General features: G+C 45.8%; 1 protein-coding gene across 3 annotated transcripts in view; it reads left to right on the forward strand.

Annotated features, from left to right (window-relative positions):
- PCYT1A (phosphate cytidylyltransferase 1A, choline) overlaps window positions 1–14,431 on the forward strand; it is a 103,875-nt gene that overhangs the window by 84,178 nt on the left and 5,266 nt on the right. For all 3 annotated transcript variants that reach the window (XM_075556262.1, XM_075556263.1, XM_075556264.1), the window contains 5 exons: window positions 2,919–3,018; window positions 9,714–9,830; window positions 10,415–10,566; window positions 12,644–12,722; window positions 13,118–13,260. In XM_075556262.1, coding sequence (XP_075412377.1) covers window positions 2,919–3,018; window positions 9,714–9,830; window positions 10,415–10,566; window positions 12,644–12,722; window positions 13,118–13,260 — 591 coding nt within the window. The remainder of the gene's footprint in view (window positions 1–2,918; window positions 3,019–9,713; window positions 9,831–10,414; window positions 10,567–12,643; window positions 12,723–13,117; window positions 13,261–14,431) is intronic.

Here is a 14,431-nt window from a genome sequence, read left to right on the forward strand (position 1 = left end):
AAAAGTGTTCTAAGGCAGAGCTTTATATGTATCCTAAAAATGAGTTTGTTTTTACTTATAACTTTAGCCTGTCTTAAACTTACATAAGTGATTTTTGTTCCTCCAAAATGAATGTTTTCATTTTCAGAATGAAAAAATCTATTCTTAACTGAAGAACAAAGCAAAATACATTATCTGCCTACTCACTGGATTCAGCCCTAGCATGATGTGATCTGTTTAGAGTTTAAGATTTGAAGTAAACAGCATCATAGAGCCCACAGAAATAGGGTTGTAAGGTAATATTATAAAAAACATCAGTGCTAAGACTGCTGTAACTGAATCCTAATAAATGGTGACTGTGAAGAGCAGGCATTTTCTGTTCTTTAGGAGGCCACTTCAGGGTTATGCTGTTCGATGTAGGGGAAGACCCTTCCTTATCTTCCAGTGTCTGTTAGTCACAGGTGTGTCCTGGGGCTGGTAGATGTGTTTGCACACAGCATCTTCCCCTGTGTGCGCTGTTTTCTGTCTTCTGTAAGAAACCACTTGCGGGAGGTTGGATGTCATCCTGTGAACCTTGTTAATTGCTAACATCTTCCAAGAAATGACCTACCTATATCAAACAAGGTCACATTCACAGGTTAGGACTGCAACATATCTTTTTGAGGGATATAAGTCATTAAAAACTTCATGTCGACGAATCTGACAATTTAGATGAAATGGCATGTACCAAAAATACCTGCAGCATATGTCAAATTTAGTGGTGGAAGGTTCAAGACTTCTGCTTTAAGATCGAAAACAAGGCACAGATGTCAGCCCTTGCCACTTCTATTGTATTAAATATTTTATTCCACACAGTTGGAGGTGGGGGGCATTGAACAGGGAAAGGGAGATGCAGGAGCAGATTGTCTTCAGATGAACTCTGGAAAGGAATTCCTGGGCTTCCGAGTAACAGAGTGCATTTACGGGACAGTCTGGACTTCATCTCCTTCTTGTGACGTACTGGACCGCCACGATCAGCGGTTTAGGCAAGGCCTGTGGGAAGGAGCTGACTGCTTAAACCGAGGGAGCGGAGGCACTGGATGGTCTGACCTTCAACTAAGATAAGGTAGAGACTTTCTCTCATGTTCCCTAGCAAACAGCTAAAACACAGCATTCTGCAGGTGTCCAGTCTCACTCCCTATTTCTGGTTCTATCGTCCCCTCCAGACTATAGACACACTGGCTGGAGTCTTCTTGCTGCTTTGTTTGCCCTTCAGTAAATTGTCAAGGAACCCTTTGTGTGAGAACTTGTCCCGGAATGCAGAATCGGTGACAAGAACTGTCTATAAACCTGCCTTGAATAAAGAACTGGGCCATGGAGTCTTCCTTCGCCTGTGCCCTGACTTGATCTTATCTTTTATCCTTATCTTTCTCAGTTTCAACCATGCCCCTCTCGACCCTGGTTTGATCTGTGAGGGCTGGTTTCCTACAGGGAGGGGAACCAAAACACTCAGATTGGAAAAGACTAAATAAAATTTATTATTCATAGACAACGGAATTTCCTATAGAATATCCTAAAGAATACCCCCAAATCCTCCTAAAAGTAAGTCAAGTTTAGTAAAGTCACTGAATATTGGGTTGATATTAAAAAAATCAATGTCATGTCTATGAATATATAATAGTAATGAACAAACCAAACAAATTAAGAAAAACCATTCCATTCACAAGAGCATCAAATAGAAGGAAATAATGGAGAACAAATTTGTCAACTTTTAAGTGAGGCCATGCATAGAGAATAATACCATAATCTGTTCTTCAGCTTTGTCTCTTAGTAATTCTTTACAAGTCACATAGCTTTCTGAGTTTCATTTCGTCACCTTGAAGTTTAGGATAACCTCAGTACTGCAGAAGAGTCTGCATTTGAATGATGGTGCTGGGGAAGACTACTGCAAGCCCCGTGCGCTGTCAGCAGAACCAACTGGTCTGCCTTGGAAGCAGGACAGCCAGAGCGCTCCTTGTGAGTGAGGATGGTGAGGCATTCGCTCACATATTTGGCCGCGTTGTTAGGAGAGACTAGTCCCTGGAAAAGGCTGTCATTCTTGGTAAACTGGAGAGTAGGTGAAAAAGTTGAAGACCTTGGACAAGATGGATTGACACAGAGGCTGCAACGGTGGGCTCAAACACAGCAACGATTGTGAGCTGGCCCAGGATGGCCAGTGTTTTGTTCTATTGTGCAAAAGGTCACTGTGAATTGGAACCGACTTGATGGCACCTAACAACAGTGTAGTACTATTTACTTCACAGAGCTGTTATGAGTGTTAGAATATGTTTGCCCTGTGATATACTTTACGGTGGTCAGTGTACTTGAACCGGTGTGCCTTCCCAGCCCCCAGTTGAAGCAGTGCAGCAGAAACTGGCACTATTGGTACGTGATACAGGCCTGGCTGCCCTGCAGCACTGCAAAGGAGCTGCTGCTACTCTGGACCATTGAGGTGGACTGTGCTTAAGCCTCCCAGCCACATCTCAGTCTCTCCCCGAAATCACCAGCAAGACGCTACAATGGACTTGTTTTATAAAAGGTTGCAACTTACACATAGATTGTTTTGAAACACTCATGCTTCTTTTTACCACTGTGTGTGTGTGTGTGTGTGTGTGTTTGTGTGTGTGTGTGTGTGAATTCTAATCCTAGCAGAAGTCCTGGTGGCGTAGTGGTTAACATGGTCACAACACAAGGTCACCAGCCTGCCCTCAGGGGAAAGATGAAGCTGTTGACTCAGACGCACAGGGACAGTTCTACCCTGTCACATAGAGTCACTGCGAGTTGGAATGGACTCGATGGCAGTAAGTTTTTGAGACTACTAGCATAGCAAATGATTGCTCTTTAATGTTGCCCATTTGTTGAGTATTTCATGATACACCATTGAATTTAACTTTGTTTCCCTTTTCTTTCTTCTTTTGAAGGGCTTACGGGAACCGGCTCCTTTTTCTGATGAAATTGAAATTGACTTTAGTAAGCCCTATGTCAGGGTTACTATGGAAGAAGCCTGCAGAGGAACTCCTTGTAAGTAATCCCCATTGTTTCACTTATTTTAAGCATCTGGTTGCATTTACTTACCAAGTGTATGCCTACTCTCCATTTCTTTCTCTCATTTTGCCTGGCAAGGCAAGTTGGGGTGGATGCCCCATGCCTCTGCCTTGCCGTTTGGCAGGAGCACGCTACTCCATCCATCCTTTTCCTCACACACTTGCTTCCCAGGCTGTTGTCATTGCTATGTGCTACTGTACAGCAGATACCATAAGGCAGCAGTTCTCAACCTGTGGGTCATGACCCCTTTGGAGGCCAAACGACCCTTTCACAGGGGTTGCCCAATTTATAACAGTAGCAAAATGACAGTTATGAAGTAGCAACAAAAATAATTTTATGGTTGGGGGAGTCACCACAACATGAAGAACTGTATTAGAGGGTCGCGGCATTAGGAAGATTGAGAACCACTGCCATAAGGCATTGACCTGAGCTTGCTTATAATCTGATCCACTTTACAAAGGTCCACAAAATATGTCTACGTATTACATTTTTAATAGCCTTCAGAATTGTCCTTACATTGTGTCAGGCAGGACCTCACTGACGTTGCTATATTGATTGGTAGAAGACAAATAGAGATCCCAAGTCTTCAAAGACTCATTACTTTCAAAGCTCAGTCTCTTATTTGCTTGCTTAGTGTATATCATTAGTTTAATTTTTAAATCATATATGGTTTCATTTTTAAGCCATGTAAATTACTAGTATGTTGGGTCAATGCTGGGCGGCTAACCACAAAGTCAGCAGTTCAAACCTATCAGTTGTTCTGTGGGAGAAAGATAGGCTGTTGTCTGCTCCTGTAAAGATAGGTAGCCTCTGAAACCTAGGGTCATTATGAATAAGGATAGACTCCATAGAAGATGGTTTGCTTTTTTGTTTATTGTTTTTTGCTTTGTACTCTAGATGCCCTCCCTGTCTTGGGAAATTTGGTTTTAGGGATCATTATGAAGAAATTTCATTTCTTTTTTTTAATTAATTTTTAAATGTTTTATTGGGAGCTCTTACAGATAGTATATCACATCAAGCAGTATTTCACAATTGCTACCATAATCAATTTCAAACATTTTCTTTCTTCTTGAATTCCTTGATATCCGCTACCCTTCCTCCCCCACTATACCCCCCAGGAACTCTTATTCTTTTTTTAAAATGGTTTTATTAGGGGTTCATACAACTCTTATCACAATCTGTACATACATCAATTGTGTAAAGCACATTTGTACATTCATTGCCCTCATCATTCTCAAAACATTTGCTCTCCACTTAAGCTCCTGGCATCAGCTTCTCATTTTTCCCTTCCCTCCCCTTTCCCCCTCCCTCATGAACCCTTGATAATTTATACATTATTATTTTGTCATATCTTACACTGTCCGACGTCTCCCTTCACCCACTTTTCTGTTGTCCGTGCCCCAGGGAGAAGGTCACATGTAGATCCTTGTAATTGGTTCCCTCTTTCCAATCCACCCTCCCTTTACCTTCCCAGTATCCCCACTCACACAACCGGAAGGGATCATCTGCCCTGGATTTCCTGTGTTTCCAGTTCCTATCTGTACCAGTGTACATCCTCTGGTCTAGCCAGACTTGCAAGGTAGAATTGGGATCATGATAGTGGAGGTGGGGAGGAAGCATTTAGGAACAAGAGGAAAAGTTGTATTTTTCATCGTTGTTACACCGCACCATGACTGGCCCGTCTCCTTCCCGAGGCCCTTTTGTAAGGGTATTTCCAGTGTCCTATAGATGGGCTTTGGGTCTCCACGCCGCACAACCCCCTCATTCACTGTGGTAAGATTTTTTTTGTTCTGATGATGCCTGATACTTGATCCCTTCGACACCTCATGATCACACAGGCTGGTGTGCTTCTTCCATATGGGCTTTGTTGCTTCTGAGCTAGATGGCCACTTGTTTACCTTTAAGCCTTTAAGACCCCAGACGCTATATCTTTTGATAGCCGGGCACCATCAGCTTTCTTCACATTTGCTTATTCACCCACTTTTTTGTCAGTGGTTGTGTTAGAAAGGTGAGCATCATAGAACGCCAGTTTAATAGAAGAAAGTATTCTTGCATTGAGGGAGTACTTAAGTGGAGGCCCAATGCATTATGAAGAAATTTCCATGAATATTTATCACTATAGAATTCTCCAGAATCCTCATGGTGTAGTGGGTTATGAGTTGCCACAACATCAGTTCAAAACCACCAGTTGCTCCATGAGAGAAAGATGAGGCTCTCACTGCCATAAAGTCTCAGGACAGCCATAGGGGCAGTTCTACCCTGTCCTATAGGGTCCTTATAAGTCAAAATCGACTCAATAGCAGTGAGTATAAAATCCTATGCACAGTAGCCTTACTTCTCCGTAAACTCTCCAATCCTTCCTTTTCCCCACCCTTTCCCTTTTCTTCTGATTACTGTGGTGAGTGCTCTCTACTCTGTAGATGTGGGGTTAATTTTGACTCGAGCAGCACTGAGGATGAGGCAGCTCTAATGAAAGTCAGTGAATTTTCAGTGTGGGGGGCGATATTTATGACCATGTCTTTATTGTGTCAGTACATGTGCTGTCTGTTGTGACAGGGGACTGCTGAAAGGAGGATGGAAATGAATGCTGGGCAGTATCAGGCCAAACAACCCCATTGTATCTTTGCTCTGTGGATTATGATTTGAGGGCCTTAGTAAGAGACGTTAATTCCAGAGACTGCATTCTTTTTATAAAAGCGTTTAGAGGTGCATATGTTGTCCACAATCCTATTCATGATGTGACTTTGGGGTTCAGCTCTCCTCATTTGAGAGATAAGAAAGCTAAGAGGGCAGGATTGCCGGTAAGCCATGGCAAAGGGCAGTCTGGAGCTGCATGTGAAGATCTGATAGTGGTAGGTCAAACTTCAGAATGCCAGCAGACAGTCCAAGGGTCCCATTCAGCCGTGATGGTGGAGCCTGTGCAAGACAAAGACGCTCTGATGACACACATTTAGAATTCAGTACTTTGCTCAGGTGCGTGCTAATTAGTTACATCAGCCTGCTAGATGCTAATTTATCTCCAGTCCTTTTATGACACACAGAAGTGGAAAATATGTGTGCTGCTTCCAAGTTCTGAAGCTTATTATTAACAATTAATCTAAAGAATTTAAATTTTAGAATGATAGAGTTTTACAGATTTATATAACCTTTGTGATTATGAATCTCAGTGTGTGTGTGAGAAAGACCCTAGAAACCAAGATACGAAGGCTCTCATACTATAAGTCAGGTACCTGGTGATTCAACTGGAGCAAGAGCCTAGGTCTTTCCAGCCCAGTCTTCCCAACTCTGTGCTCAGTTCATCCTGGAGGAGTTACTTTCCAGAGACACAGCTGTAAACGCAAGAAGGCCACTGGCAGGTTTGCCTTTCAGGTGGACCAGCCTCCAAGTGGTCTCTAAAGTGTGCTGGTCGAATTTGCCCTTGACTTTCCCCCCTACATCTGTTTTGTTTTATGCTAAGTATTAAGTAACTATCTGCTTTCATGCCAGTGAGGAGCCCCAGTGGCCCTGTGCAGATAAGTGTCGGGCTGCTAACCAACCACAAGGCTGCCAGCTCAAACCCACCAGCTGCCCCACAGGACAAAGATGAGAAATGCTATCTGCTCCTTAAAGATGTAATCTCAGAATCCTTAAGAAGTAATTCTACTCAATTCACTGGGAATCCGAAGTGAGTGGGTGGCATTAGGTTTAGCCAAGGCCCAGCAAGGCCTGCACCAGAAAGAATCTGTGCATTTCATAGTGAGGGAGTTCTGGACCAGGGGGCTGTAGGAGCCCCTGGGTGGCACAGGTGTACTTAAGTTCGTTCCTCCCAGAGATGCCTCAAAAGGCAGGTCTGGCGAGCTGCTTCCATAAAGCTGATGGGGCCTCAGAAGCCCACGGAGCAGTGTGTTGCGCATGTGTGGGGTGCAGTGAGTCAGAACTGGCTCGGCAGCACCTGACACCACCAGGAGAGATTGTCACTAGGGAGTTTGGGGGAGCTAAAGAAGAAGTTGGTGTCACCTTGGCGAAAACTCTATCCAGGCAAAACACAAACTCGGCGTGAGCCACGAGATGGGGTCTGTAAAGTGGGGTGGGGGTAGCAATGTGTTTCACTTAGAGAAAGGAAGAGACAAAGGAAACTGACGGCAGCAAAAATGTTTTGAATTGAAACCCAGATCTGTTCTGCCTAAAGGAGCTGATGACTTAGCCATCTATAGTATGACCATTGCTTTATAATCCACCTCAGCACAACTGGCATGGAAAAGCCATGGCCACTGAAATCCCCCAAAACAACAGGCCCACCCTAGTGGTGAGGCATTCCTGGCCAGTAACCACTTGGAATGACTTCACACATGATTTCTCTCCAAGACCTCTTGGTTCAACAGTGGCCTCTTCTGGCCATTTGGTTAATTAATCTACCTGCCTGGGTTTGCCAAACCTTCAAACTCACTGCCATCAAGTTGATGGTGACGCATAGTGGCCCTATAAGACAGGGTAGAACTGCTTCTGTGAGTTTCTGAGACTGTCACTCTTTATAGGAGTAGAAAGGCTGCCTTTCTCTTTAAGAGGAGCCGGTGTTTTCAAACTGCTAACCTTGTGTGTGATTGTCCAACATATAACCACAACACCATCAGCATTTGCCCATGATGAGGGTAAGTGATAGGAAATGGAGATGTTGGAATTCTTTGGAGGCTGAGGAAACCCTGACGAGGCTCACTTGGCGTTGGTCAGGAGGATCCAGTGACACACTTGGCCTAACAGGGACGATCAGCTACCAGGCAAACAATCCCTTAGTCAGTGCTGTTGCCGCCAGGCAGGAAGTGGTGGTGTGCTTTTGTTTGATAGAGTAGGAGCCCGAGGTTTAAAGGTTATGATCAACCAGCAAGGAGCTGGTTGGCAAGTTTGCACTGAATCCTTTCTCAACTCCCTTATACTAGTTCTCAATCTTCCCTTGCACTGGAGTGTCATTGAGCATTTTATTCCCTGTAAAATAGAATTATGATATGCCTACGCTGGAACATTCCAAGAGTATGGAAAGTGTCACTTCCTTGTCTGGAAGCCACAGAGGGCCCCTCAGAGAAGCTACCCATGCCAAGCACATGGGTTCAAGCGTCTCCTGCCCGTTTAGCAGCTAGCTGCATCCTGATGTCTTTAACATGGCTTGCATCAAAACGTAGGTGATTTCCAAACGTTTGCTGTTACAAACAGCACCGCCGTGAATGCTGTGTACGTATTTACAAGCATATCTGTGAGATAAGTTTCTAGAATTAGAATTGCTGGGTCAAAGGGTCTGAGCATTGTCCTTAAAAGTTGTCTCAATGTGTGTTTCTGTCAGCAACGTATGACTCCTTGGTGTACCAGAACTTATTGTGGATAAAGGTATATGAAAAGACAAGTCCATAAACCTCCCGAGTAGCAATTTCTTACACCCGGCTTTCTTGTCCTCCAGACGGAGGGAGCTGGGGCTTACCCCAAGTCGGACTTAGCTGATGAGGCTGCAGCCCTTCCTCCCTGGATTGATGTAATTGCTACCCTTTCTGCGCTCTCATGTAGTAACAATAAGTTAGTAGGACTCTTTAGATCTGTCATTCGAAACATGATGGTCCTTAAATCACACTACTTTCATTCTTAATGTGTTTATTTGACTCTCTAGTTTTGTACCCAGAAGCCCTGGTGGTATAGTGGTTACATGTTAGGTTGCAATCCGCTTGGTCGGCAGTTCGAAACCACCAGCAGCTCTGTAAACAGTTACAGTCTCAGAAACCCACAGGGGGTCAGGTCACTGTGAGTCAGCATTGACTCCATGGCAGTGAGTTTGGAGTTTGAGTCTTATACCTCAAGAAATTCTTTTCTTTTTAAAATCATTTTATTGGAGGCTTGCATAGCTTTTATCACAATCCATACATACAGCCATTGTGTGAAGCACATTTGTACATTTGTTGCCACCATCATCCTCAAAACATGTTTTTTCTACTGAGATTCTTTTCTCGCTTCTCTTAGGCTACCCCTAAAAAAGAACGATAACCTATACATTGTCTATTATTTTCATTAATGGAGGAGAAAAAGGAAAGGAGTTTAAAATATTTGATTTTCAAATATTTCATTGATCACCCTGGTATAAAAGCTTAATATCATGCTCACTATCAAAGAAGAAATATTTAAAGGAATTCCGTTCGTTATCACAGGGCAGAACTCAATAGATGAATTGGAACTGAGAAGCATTAAATTGACAACTGGTTGTTAGCTACCCCCCCCCCCCCCCCCCCGTCTTTCATTCTCAGCCTTCTGCCGTACTGTCTGTGTCCTATTGGGAGGCGTCTTTTTAAGGCAGAGCGTCCGGCAGGAGTCATCCTGGCGGCTGGAGTGAGCTTGCACAGACTGAAGGTGAGGATTGTCAGGTGCAGCCCAGAGCGGATGTATTCCTCTCGCCTTTCTGTTCTGAAATAACTCTAAGAAAAAGCAGTTGAGATCCACTTACCTGAGCAGTTTGGGACAATCTGGCAAATGCAAGGAGTTAGTGGAGAAGGTGTGGGGAGAGCCTGCGGCCAACGAAGTCTGTGTCGTCCCTCCTCCCCGTGCCAGAACATCTTCAGAGAGGGTGGGGGGGAACAATTGCATGGTCTCAGTTCCATTTGTTAAACGAGAGGTACCGCATGAAATGCGCTCACGTAACACAATCTTTCCTTTGGGTTTAGATGAGCGGCCTGTGAGAGTTTATGCAGATGGAATATTTGACTTATTTCACTCTGGTCATGCCCGAGCTCTGATGCAAGCCAAGAACCTTTTCCCCAATACATACCTCATTGTGGGAGGTAAGGAGACATATGGGGGCTTCAGGGGTCTGTCCAGAAAAAGACAAGAGGAATCCTTTTCTCTCCTATCCGTGTAGCCCGAGTGTGTTGACCTTTGGGTCTGTTTTTAAAGGAGTGATCCAGCACGGCCTCTCTGTTGCACCCTCAGCTGGAGAAGCAGGGGTTAAGGCCTCCTTGGCCTCCACTGTCCAGGATTCCCTCACGACCTCATGGCTGCATTTCTCCAGGCAGGGTGGCCACCCTGACTCGGTCACCTCGGTCAGAGCAGTCTGCTTCAGATTTCACTTCCCCGCTCTGAATGGTTTCCCCTCAGCAGGTTCCCTTCAAAGTCAGAAAGCCAGTACCCAGTGGGACCCTGTCTTCTGCACAGTGAGGAGCATGTGGTCTAGGGAGCATGACTCCTAGTGGAGTATCTTAGATTAGGGACAGCTGTGCTACCTGGCCTGAGCTACAGCCAGGTGGTTCTTTTCCCGACGGGAGGGTGGTTGCAGTCCTAGGAAGTGGGAGAAGATGAGCAAGGCTGGTGACTGGGGAGTTCGGCCAAGGGAGCCTGGGCTCACCACTTTGTGACGCGGTGACTTCAGTCTGCAGCGATGAGCTGACACACAACTTCAAAGGCTTCACGGTGATGAACGAGAGCGAGCGCTACGATGCGGTGCAGCACTGCCGCTATGTGGACGAGGTGGTAAGGAATGCCCCCTGGACCCTGACGCCCGAGTTCCTGGCAGAGCACCAGGTAAGGACTAGGCCTGTGACCCCTTCCTTGTCTCAGTGTTCCCAAAACCCTCGAGCTTTCCACGCGCTCTCCTTCGCCTCCACCGTCTCTGGAAGTGTCACGGAGGAGAGTGACAGTGCATTCATGCGGGGGTTCCCTGGTTTACAGCACTTTCATGACCATTTGCATCATCCCTGCCTGCTTCAACCCTCGGGAGTAAAGACAATTTCCCCATAACGGACACTGGATGAGAAACCAGGCTCACAGAGACCACATCATGGTCACCATAGAATTCATAACACCCCAATCTCTAGAATTTGTAGCCCAGGCATGCAGGAAGACGGTCACATCCTAGGAGATGGGTCAGATAACCATAGGCCTCTTTTCTTTTTAGACTCTTTATTATGACTTGGATTAAGGTTTACCGAGCAAATTGGTTTTGCACGCAAAGGTTCTTACACATTGTGTTTTGCGGGCAGTGACTACAGTCCACAATGTAGCATCACTCTTCCCACTTCCTGCCTGCTTACTACTTCCCTTTGTCCCTGCCTGCCTTCTGAGCTTTCTCCCTGGGCAAATGAGGGCCTTTTGATATGTGTGGTTGGTGGCGTGCCTCCCTGAGGTTATTCCTCTGTCCCATAGATGACCTGTCTGCTGTGTGGCTGTAAGCTGACCACAGGGCTAACTCTCCACCTTCCTGTGGTGACTTCCACTGAGTTTGAGGGAGGGCTTTTGGCTTGGGGCTGGAAGTTGAGTGGGATTAGAAGCTAGGAGCAGTTTCTCACTTTTACTAATTAGTTAATGTTATGACACCCTGGACCTCCTCTTCATTCTCCTCCATTGAACTAACAGATTTCGTATAACTGGTAATATGAAAGATGAGAAGGATGAATTATCCCAGGTTGGTGAGCCTCAAAGAGGCACCAGCAAGGGTTTCTTTCAGTTCGCTATAGGGTGTGTCGAAGAATAAAGATAGCCAAGGGGCTCTTAAAGCAATATTAAAAATAAGCCTGAAGGTAGGGCATGAGTTTAAACCCATCAAGGATGAAGACAGACTGATTATCCTTCTCTGAGGAGTGCTGACAGCACATGAATTACTAACTCAAGCCCGGCCCTTTGAACCCGCTCTGACTCAGCAGGCGAGATCTGCTCCCGTCTAGAGTAGAGCCTAGGAAACCGTCTGGGAGACTGCTCGGTCCCACGCGAGTGGTCCTACACCAGCACTGAGCAGCAGTGGCGCCGTGGGTGAGGGAGGGGCAACAGTAGTTTATCGGCAGAGCAGCGCGAGCCCACGTGAAAGTGTGTGGATAGGGGAACTTCCGACTAATGTGTTCTTTGTTAGCACCATGTCCTTCCCCGGGCTCCTGCTTGGCCCCTTCTTAGTTTCATTTGCTGCTGCTTATGGATCCCTGCCTGACAAGGGAAATTGAGACATCAGCTGAGAATCCCTGACACAGGCCTGGTGCCCACGCTGTCTCCTCAGGCAGGAGTACATTAGTAAAGTGCAGCCTGTCCCAGAAAGATGGTTGATCCAGTGCCGCATCAGCTCTCCGTGTTGACATTGATACGTCCTGAGACGGGAAGCTCCTTTATGGCTCCGGGTTTTGCATTTCTCAGGAATACAGATGTGTCTGTTCTAGTAAGAGGGGAAATTGAGGTGTTAGCGGTTTATGTGTTCCTACCCATCCTGCAGACTGAGAAACCATTTGAACAGAAAGCGACTTCTTTCTCATACTTTAAGAAACTCTGATTGGGTCATTGCTTATAGGCCCGGGCTTAGGAGACCTCCTGCCTTCTTTCTAAGGCCTGAGTGCTCACTACTAACTCCCAGCAAATCCGCCTGCACAGTGACGGGGGCCCAGTCAGAGGGTAGCACTTGAGATAGCTGCAGAGGACACTGGCAAACTTCACATCGATGACCCTTCAACAGTGAGGTTGGGTGGTTTGGGACTGAATCATGGGATTCAGGAGAAAAGTTCAGGCAGATAGAGGGGGGACAGTCTCTTGAGGCCTGACTCTGCTTCTGGTCCTGGTAACATTCATTGGCTCTCTGTGAGCGGCAGTTGTCCTGGCTTTAAAGAGGCTCCCTTCTTTTCAGATTGATTTTGTAGCCCATGACGACATCCCCTATTCTTCCGCTGGCAGTGATGATGTCTACAAGCACATCAAGGAAGCCGGTGAGTAAGGTGGTGTGACTCCTCACCAGGGGGATGCGGGACAGCGGGTCAGCGGTTTACAGGAAGAATTGTGTCCTGAGGAAGTCCGCATCTTCTGAGGCAAGCACGGATGTTTGTCACTTCCCAACTATTGAAGAGCACCTCTTTGGGTATTGCTTTTAATGTCAGGAAACTCATTCCCAGTTGTATTTTTCTCTTTCTTAATACAAGGTCCTTATAGCTCCACCTTTCTTTTCCCCTAGTCTGTGCCTGACTCTAACTCCTGACTGTCAGTATCTCCGACGGTCACTTCTGCTTTTTGAGGCGAGGAACGGAATACAGTTTGCAGTTTCCGTGTATTCTCCCCCCTCCCCCCCACTGCTAACCAGGCTGCGCCGTGTGTGTCTTTCCATTAGGCATGTTTGCTCCAACGCAGAGGACAGAAGGGATCTCCACATCAGACATCATCACCCGCATTGTCCGGGACTATGATGTGTATGCCAGACGGAATCTCCAGAGGGGCTACACGGCCAAGGAGCTCAACGTCAGCTTTATCAACGTGAGTACCAGCCGCATCCCAGACTCCCTGGCTGTGCAGGATGTCACTTGCCTGCAGTTCCATCTGTGCCTGAGTTTCTTTGTCAGTCAGTCATTATCACCCGCCCCCCAAAACCTACTGACCTTTAAGTTAATTCTGACTCACTGTGATCTTGTGAGGCCACATGAATATCAAATACCTCTAGAACTGTAGTTTTGAAACTTTTTAATTGGGTGGTGTTTGGAGAATCTGATGAAAGCTCTGGATCTTTTCCGGGAGTGCTACAATCCCTTACGACACTGTTTTTTTTGTTTGTTTGTTTATTTGTTTTGTTTTAAAAATAATTTTATTGGGGGTTCTTATAGCTCTTAAAACATTCTATACATCAATTGTATCAAGCATATTTGTACATATATTGCCATCATCATTTTCTGAACATTTACTATCTATTTGAGCCCTTGGTATCAGCTCCTCTTTTTTCCCACCCTCCCACCCTCGTGACCCCTTGATAAATTATAAATTATTATTTTCATATCTTACACCAACTGCTGTCTCCCTTCATGTTTGTTCCCCTTGGGGTTGTGGGGGGTATTATGTGTCGATCATAGCGATTGGTTCCCCTCTCCTCCCATCTTCCCCCCACCTTCCCCCTTCCCTCCTGGTATTGCTACTCCCATTTCTGATCCTGAGGGTGTATCTGACCTGGATTCCATGTCCTGAGCTCTTACCTGCACCAGTGCACATGCTCTGGCTTAGCCCGCAGTGAAAGGCAGGACTGGGGTCATGATAGTGGAGGGTGAGGAAGCCTCAGAGACCCAGAAGAATAGTGTGTGTTTCACGGGTGCTGTACTGCACCCTGGTTGACTCATCCTTTCCTTGTAACCCTTCTGTGAGAGGATGTCCTATTGTCTACCTATGGGTTTGGGTCTCTGCTCTGATCCCCCTCGTTTCTCAACAATATGTTTTTTTTGTTGATGTTTTGGGTCTTTTGGCGCCTATTATCTGATTCCATCGACACCTCGTGATCACACGGGCTGGTGTGCTTCTTCCATGTGGGCTTGTTGCTTCTCTGCTAGGTGGCCACTTGTTTAGCTTCAAGCCTTTAAGAACCTAGACACTTTATCTTTTGACGTACAGTTTCTCAGGGTACATGGGCCTAAGTTTTAAATTTGATTTATGAATGATTGAGAAC

Source organism: Tenrec ecaudatus, chromosome 8 (genome assembly GCF_050624435.1).
Source record: "Tenrec ecaudatus isolate mTenEca1 chromosome 8, mTenEca1.hap1, whole genome shotgun sequence".
In the NCBI taxonomy this organism is placed as follows: domain Eukaryota; kingdom Metazoa; phylum Chordata; class Mammalia; order Afrosoricida; family Tenrecidae; genus Tenrec; species Tenrec ecaudatus.